At 36.7% G+C, this 7,954-nt stretch overlaps 2 protein-coding genes across 6 annotated transcripts in view; both read left to right on the top strand.

Annotated features, from left to right (window-relative positions):
• The first annotated feature begins 439 nt into the window (after positions 1-439).
• LOC107701818 (CXXC-type zinc finger protein 1-like) lies at positions 440-6,605 on the top strand. The gene is made up of 15 exons (XM_016503939.1): positions 440-642; positions 1,096-1,208; positions 1,320-1,420; positions 1,623-1,756; positions 1,881-2,036; positions 2,633-2,776; positions 3,138-3,248; positions 3,911-4,098; positions 4,187-4,394; positions 4,642-4,749; positions 4,879-4,928; positions 5,671-5,767; positions 5,857-6,009; positions 6,175-6,322; positions 6,412-6,605. The coding sequence occupies exons 1-14, from the start codon at positions 640-642 to the stop codon at positions 6,319-6,321; spliced, it is 1,713 nt and encodes a 570-aa protein (XP_016359425.1). The 5' UTR covers positions 440-639; the 3' UTR covers position 6,322; positions 6,412-6,605.
• A 1,041-nt stretch (positions 6,606-7,646) lies between these two features.
• The window catches only part of LOC107701816 (uncharacterized), a 21,200-nt gene continuing 20,892 nt past the window's right edge, over positions 7,647-7,954 (top strand). For all 5 annotated transcript variants that reach the window (XM_016503936.1, XM_016503935.1, XM_016503937.1 and 2 more), the window contains exon 1: positions 7,647-7,717. The gene's annotated coding sequence lies outside the window, so the exon portion shown is untranslated. The remainder of the gene's footprint in view (positions 7,718-7,954) is intronic.

Here is a 7,954-nt window from a genome sequence, read left to right as displayed (position 1 = left end):
ACACACACACACACACAGAGACACACACACACACACACACACACATACACACACACAAACAAGTAGATTTTAAGTAGTTTTTTTTATAAAAATGTATATAATATTTTATATTTATATTTTATATAATACTCTCATCTGATTAATAGTACAAATCTGAATAAACTTTTCAACAATCAAATCACTTAAAACATTAACTCAATACCAATATTAGTTAAAATATTTATTTATTTATTTGTTTGTTTGTTTTACTGCATAAAATTAAAAGGAAATGTTTGGTTTTATTAACATTTATTTTATTTCAAGTAACGAAAATGTATTTTATGGTTTTAGATTTAGTAAACTACTGTACGGTTGTCTCCTGTCTTTCGATGCGCGTCACTTACACACACGTCCAGTAGGTGGCAGCGGATCATTTGTCATCTAAACCGTAGAAGAAGAATCGTAGCAGTGGAAGCGGAAGTACTTGTTGTTGTGCAGTGTTCCGCTTTGTAAACAAAAGGAGTGAAATATTAAATCAGTTCACTGCACACCTGTTTAGCTCACCATGGTTATGACAGCCTATTAGTTTCTGTGCTTCAGATGTTCTGAAGGACTGTGGTGGCATTCCTTTCTTTTGGACATTAACCGGACAAATCTGTAATGGTACGTGAAATATTTGAGCAATTCTGGTTGTTTTGTCATTATAATAAGAACTGGGTGGCACAGTGGTACAGGTATATCACTATACTGATTGAAGGTATGTGAAATTTTTTGGTACTTTTTTGTAAAAATAAAATAAAAATAATATATATAGAGAGAGAGAGTGTGTAATACAAATGGCCATGACAGCTCAGAATAGCTGTTACACAAATGTGCCATCGTTCAAATGGAGGTTTGGCATCACAAAGTATCAGAGAATACATAAAATGTAGCATATAGCAGCATAATAAACAGTTTATACAGTATATACATTGATATTCTGCAAAATATAAAGTGCACAGGTAGACTGTATAACAGGAAAGTTGTTGATATGTAAATGTCTGGATTGAAGTAGCTACAGAACATACAGATAATGTCAAATTAAATACACATGCAGTTTCTTCTCTTATGTTATAGGACAGTGAAGTGTCAGATTTGGAGCAGCCTCCTGGACCGGAGATGAGTCTGAACCGGAGCAATGCACGTGTTTATTGCGTTTGTCGCAAACCAGACATCAACTGCTTTATGATGTAAGATGTGTTTCTCTTCAAATGTTTGCATGCAGTTTTTAAAGATGCTTTTTCTTTGTAAAACTAAATATTTTCAATTGCATGTTTCAAATTATTTTCATGTACACACAGTGGTTGTGACAACTGCAATGATTGGTTTCATGGAGACTGCATTCAAATATCAGAGAAGATTGCCAAAACCATCCGTGTTTGGTACTGTGAAAAGTGTCGAAGTAAGGACATTTGAATTATTCATTTTATTTTATATAATTGTTTTTATAGGTTTTGTTTTAAAAATACTAAATATATTTATTTATTTTATTTTATTTGTAATTATTAATATTTAATTATATTATTTTTTTAAAGCCTTTTAAAAAAAGTATATGACAATATAGCATCAAAAACAGCCCTGAGTATGTACATCCTGCAATCTAGGTAAAAATGAATCCTTGGAGATTAAATTCCGCCCCAAGAAAAGCAGAGAGAAAGAAGCGGAGGCAGACGGGACCGATAACCAGCAAGACTCACCGGATTTCGAATGGAAGTCGGATGGACGGCGTGGGTCACGGGTGAGAAATTCTGATTGATAAAGCTGCTCTCGTACAATGACTTTTGTGAAGACCGTGACTGAAAAAAAGTGTTGTTTGTTAACCTTTGGACTGGCTATGGGGGATATTTGGGATTTGTCCTCAGATTAAGCGCTCAGCTCGCATGTGTGGAGAATGTGAACCCTGCATGCGCACCGAGGACTGTGGACTGTGTGACTTCTGTAAAGACATGAAGAAGTTCGGCGGCCCGAATAAGATCAGGCAGAAGTGTCGGCTGAGACAGTGTGAAGTGCGCGCTAGGGTGAGTTTCACTTTTGTAAAAGAGACAACATCCCAGTCATATTACCAGTGGTTTTGTCTTTTTTATCATATGCCTTTATGGTGTATTTTAAGGTATGATCATGTTTATTGACTTTGTGTACGATATGATGCATCTCAGCAATTATTGCCAAATGGTTCTGTAAGTTTTAATGTGTTTTTATTGATTGTTGTTAGTCATTTTCATTTAGCAGACACTTTTATCCATAGCAATTTCAGTACACTTATTACAGAGAATATTAGTCTGGAGTGAGTCTGGGTTACTAAAACTAAAACCAAAAAAGCATTTTTGCTACTTGAAATAAAATAATAACTGAAATAAAATAAAGCATTACAAAAGCTTAAACTTCTTTTATTCCAGCTAGTTGCCAAGTAAAACATTTCTCATTTTCATTTAGTTTAACTTGATGTACTAAAATAACTAAAATTGAAATAAAAATTAATAAATAACTATTTAGATATATATTTCAAAAATGACAGACACACAATAAAATGACTAAAACTTTAACCCTTATGGAACATACAACCTTTAAGTTTCCAGTACTAATTTAATCATTATGAATCCTTTTTTTTTTTCAGAAAATGTTGCGAGTGAAGGATGAGGAGTGCTCCATGTCTAAGGGCAGAGATTATCAAGATGGCCCTCTGTCTGAAGACTACAGTGAGAATGAGCTGGAGCTGTATCAGCAGTACTGTGCCGGAAAGTATGGAGAACACAGCACGGTACCTGCTTCTCCTCACGCTCACAGCACACTTCAGAAAAACACAAAATACCTTTTTACCAAGTTAGCCCACTTGGATATCTTGGTTAAACTTCTGGAGACATATTTCCAACAATGCAAGAACAGCTCCTATGTTCTTGAATGGGAAACAATAAAAATCTACTGTTTGCACAAATGATCAAATCCCCAGTAAAACATCTAAATGTAGCTTCCTTAGATCAGGTCATGCAAAATGTTTTTTTAGGTTGATGCATGTGCAGTAAGTAAATTATTCCATAATGTTTGTAGGATGCGATTGAAGATACTTATTTTGGCAGAAATAGTTGTGCCTGAACTTTTTGTTTGTTTTTATTTTTAACCAGGGTTGGCACAGTGATGATGATGATGATGGTTCATACGCCGATTCATCTATGAGAAAGAGAGCTGTTAAAGTCAAGAACGTGAAAAGAAGAGAAAAGCGATCTGAAAAAAAGGTAGACTTAAAAATATGTGCATAAAATGCTTGAACGTTTATTGAACCTGTAGACAAAATATAACAACATTTTACATTATGCATTTGTGTTTTTTGATGCATCAGGTTTTTATGGATCGTATGGTAGGCTAGACGAGAATATAGAGCTCAATTTTATTCAGAGGCCCAACTGAGTAAAAATATGCAGACTATATGCAGCAAAAATATTTGGTGCAGTTGCTGATATTCATATGGCCAAAAAGTAAGAAGAAATTGTGAAAGCTTGTATACAATAAACATTATAATGAAAACCAATCAGACATTTACAGTATAGAATAGTACAAATATCAGTTGTCACGCTGTATCACCCAAAAATATGTCTTGGTAAGATGATATTTAAAATCTTAGTTTAATTATCAAAGCTCTGTGGGGGCAAAATACAGTGCAATCAAATGACGATTGAGAGACGTACAAATAAACCTTCCCTAAAAGCCGGATGGTTCATATTTGATACTCACATTTTAACAAAAAAAAAAGATGTATGGATGATCAAGTAAACCTAAGTTACTTCAGTCCAGAAAGTGTTTAATATTACTATATGAACAGAAGGCATGCGTTTTGGCTTGAAGTAAATTGTTGTGCTTAAAATGGAAACTAAATTAGGACTTTGTTTTCATTCATAAGAAAGAGGAGAATAAGCCTCGGAAGCACAAACCCAAACAGAAGCACCGCGACCGGGTGAGACACTGCGAGCGGGCAGAGGTTCGGGATAGCGGAGGAGCCAGACAGTGTCTCGGACCCGGATGTGTCGAAGCTGCACGCGGCAACTCCAAATACTGCTCTGATGACTGCGGCATGAAGCTCGCTGCCAAGTAAACCTGGAAATGCTTTACAGTTGTAGAGAGTTGTATGTAGGAGATTAGACAGACCCTGAAAATTTCTGTCGTCTTGTCTTGCCAGTCGAATCTATGAGATCCTGCCACAGCGTATCCAGCAGTGGCAGCAGAGCCCGTGCATCGCTGAAGAACAGGGCAAGAAGCTTCTAGAGCGAATCCGCCGTGAGCAACAGTCAGCTCGCATGCGACTCACTGAAATGGAGAAACGGTTCCATGAGCTGGAAGGCATCATTGCTAAAGCCAAACAGCAAGTCGTGCAGCACGATGAAGAGGTGAGGGCCCCCTTAAACATAGTCAGTGCGCTGGTTTCAAACAATGAAATTGAAAACAATGCAAATACATTACAATAGAATTGATTATTCTTATATTTTAAATGAATACAATGCAATTAAATAAAAAGTAATTTATTCCTGTGATGCAAAGCTGAATTTTCAGCATCCTTACTCCAGTCGTTAGTGTCACATGATCCTTCAGACCACATAACAGTGCCCTGAACATTGCGTTTCTTTTCCTCGGAAGGTCAATGAGGGCGATGACGACACAGATTTGCAAATCTTCTGCGTGTCCTGCAGTCACCCAGTTAACCCTAAGGTGGCGCTGCGTCACATGGAAAGGTGCTATGCAAAGGTGTGTTGTATTTGAGGTGTCTGTTTTTACTAATCGGGATGCATAGACCTTTAAACATTGGTCACATGTTTTAGTGTTGTGTTTTTAAAATAATGTGATGTTCATGTTTCGTCATTTCCTTTTAACCAGTATGAGAGTCAGACATCATTTGGCTCCATGTACCCCACTCGCATAGAGGGGTAAGTATATATATATATATAAAAAAAAAATTATATATAATATATAGTATATATAATCACACCCTAGTGCGATTGCTGCATTCACACCTGCCCAAACGAACCGCACCAAGAGGGACAATGAACTCTAGTGTGATTCAACCAAACTAAATGAGGCAGGTGTGAAAGCACCCTTATACTCACCAAGGCTGCATTTATTTTATCAAACTACAATAAAAAAAAAAAAAAGTAATATTGTGAAATTAAAAAATAACTTAAAATAGCTGTTTTCTATTGTAATATATTTTACAACATAATTTATTTCTGTGATTTTAGGCTGAATTTTCAGCATCATTACTCACATGATCCTTCAGAAGTCATTGTAATGAGCTGATTTGCTGAGACATTTCTTTTTATCATCAATGTGGAAAACTACTATACAATTTTCAGAATTCTTTGATGAGTAGAAAGCTCGAAAGGACAGCAATCATTTGAAATAGAAATCTTTTGTAATATTATAAATGTCTTTACTGTCATTTTTGATCAATTTGATGTGTAAAATTAATCTTTCAGAATATTTATTGACTATATGCCTGGAGTTCTCATCTAATGTTAGCATACTTGTTTATTTCTCAAGAGTCCTATTACTTTCTTTATATGTAAAATGAAGGAAATCACTATGTGCACCGTTAGTGCCTTTTGAAAATAGCAGATAATGTTTTGCACAAAAGTCTCATAATATTTCTCTTTTTCTCCTGGTATATAGTGCTACACGGCTCTTCTGTGATGTTTACAATCCACAAAGCAAAACCTACTGTAAGAGACTGCAGGTCCTCTGTCCAGAACACTCCAGAGACCCAAAGGTACTTTATCACGTGCATTTGATACATAAACACCCAATCTGCATAGATATTAAGGACATTATTCATAATTGTGAACGCAATGCATGCAGATCCCTGCGGATGAGGTCTGTGGGTGTCCATTGGTTCGTGATGTATTTGAACCCACTGGAGAATACTGCAGGGTGTCCAAACGCAAGTGTAACAAACACTACTGCTGGGAGAAACTCCGCAGGGCCGAAGTGGACCTGGAACGAGTCAGAGTGGTCAGTGCATGTGCCAAGGAATAATTTATTTGGGTCAAAAAAATAAATAGTTGTGTAATTATAAACTCAAAGCCATTTCAAGACAAGATTGCATTATCCTTCATCAGTCTTACAGTTAATCTTTAATTTATTCACTCATTCCCATTATCTCTTCTCTTCCCCTAGTGGTACAAGTTGGATGAATTGTTTGAGCAGGAGCGCAATCTAAAAACAGCCATGACAAATCGTGCAGGTCTCATGGCCCTCATGCTGCACCAGACAATCCAACACGACCCAATTACCACAGACCTGAGAACTAACAAGGACAGATAAGGTCACTGTCATTCCCTTTTATCATATTTTCATCTTTTATCCATGAAGCAACTCTCCTGGCAGTCTGAGGTTTTGTCTTTGATCTTACAGAGAAGACGAACCATTGCTGCTGAAGTCGCCTCACGTTTGTGAAGAGTCAGTGTCTTAGTAGTTGTTTGTTGAAACTGTATTTCATGTACGACACTCATTATGTTTCTGCATTGTACATGCATTCATGTAACCCTTGGCTTCACTCACTGAATGGTGCTGTAACAACACTGAATTGTTGAGCATTAAAAAGGTAAACTGGAAAAAGCTTGAAATATTTTTCTTGCTGGTGAAATGTGTTATTTGTCTTTAGATGGCATTTATTGTGCCTCTACACAAAGGTATCATTATTAAGGGTCTGTTGGGGTTTTCTATAGTCCAAATTTGGCCAAATTATTTAACATTTTTCTAGACTTCTTACAATGAAAAGTCTGACCAAAGTTTAGACTGATACAATTAACAGTACGTTTATTTTTCTGAGGGTGACATGATTAAAAACATTCTATATATATATATATTTTAATTTAGTATTACTTAATTATAACTGGTCCATGTGAAATGTCAAAATGTCATGCTTTTGCTCTGATCACTGATGAGCGTCAGACCTGACTGGAATGGCGCGATTCTGAAGTAAGACATTTGACGGTAAGTTTATTACTTTATTTAGGTTAATAAATGATTAAGAATTAGGATGGCGATTACCAATGTAAATGTTAAAGGGCCACTTTCTCTAGAACCGCGAACTGTTTAATAATGTTAGACGTATCTCACTTAATACAGCCTATTTGTGGGTAAAGCAAAGGCCCTTCAGATTTAACGTGGCTAAGATATATGTTTATTTGACCCTGATAATTTTTCCGTTTAAATTTGAAAAGTTAAACGTTAAATCACACGTAAAAACGTACAGCACATTATTTTTAAGCGCCAAATATTAAAGTATGTCAGAAAAATAATTACTCAGATATGCTCAGAACGAAATCTTATTAATGTTATTAATATTGGATAAAGGGCGATGGTACGTCATATCGAGAAACCGTTATAAATCACCGGAGCAATGCGCGAGTCGGCGATTTTCATATTAACGTTACATTATTTATATTCGTAACGTTACACGCTTATCAAAAAGACCAGCCAACAAACTCAGAGGACCTGCAGTTATGTTATTCTAGCTTTATTGTTAAAGGCGTATTACTGCAAGGACTCGGTAGGACTGTTCTACCGCTAAATTTAATTGTTCGAAACCTCAGTCAGGATCGGCTTCCTACGATGCTTGTGTTAGCGCATGCGCAGTAGATCTCCGAAAGTATCGCTGATCGGAGAGAACGAGGCGCAGACGAACGGCTCGATCGACTGCGCGAGACGCGATGAGGTAAGAATGTCTAAATACTGCAGGTCTTCGGCGCACTGTTTGTTTTTGTGCATGGCAAAAACGCGTGCTTATAGAACGCAGATAGCGTCATAATTTCGAGGTATCGCTGTAGTAAAAGAATCGAAAGATCGGCGTGGTTCCGTGCAGCAGAAAGCGTTCAGAAAGTCATTTTGCGAGGCTGCATCGCTGAAAGCAATGGGGAGTGTGGAAGGGGAGGGTCAACAGTGGTGGGGGGGG

Source organism: Sinocyclocheilus anshuiensis, unplaced genomic scaffold (genome assembly GCF_001515605.1).
Source record: "Sinocyclocheilus anshuiensis isolate Anshui unplaced genomic scaffold, SAMN03320099.WGS_v1.1 scaffold258, whole genome shotgun sequence".
NCBI classification, from domain to species: Eukaryota; Metazoa; Chordata; class Actinopteri; order Cypriniformes; family Cyprinidae; genus Sinocyclocheilus; species Sinocyclocheilus anshuiensis.
This window is presented reverse-complemented; position numbering and strand designations above follow the sequence as displayed.

Coding starts and splice junctions, on each gene's coding strand:
- LOC107701818 (XM_016503939.1), top strand. Junction 1,209..1,319: donor GACATCAACTGCTTTATGAT/GTAAGATGTGTT, acceptor ATGTACACACAG/TGGTTGTGACAACTGCAATG. Junction 5,768..5,856: donor AACACTCCAGAGACCCAAAG/GTACTTTATCAC, acceptor CAATGCATGCAG/ATCCCTGCGGATGAGGTCTG.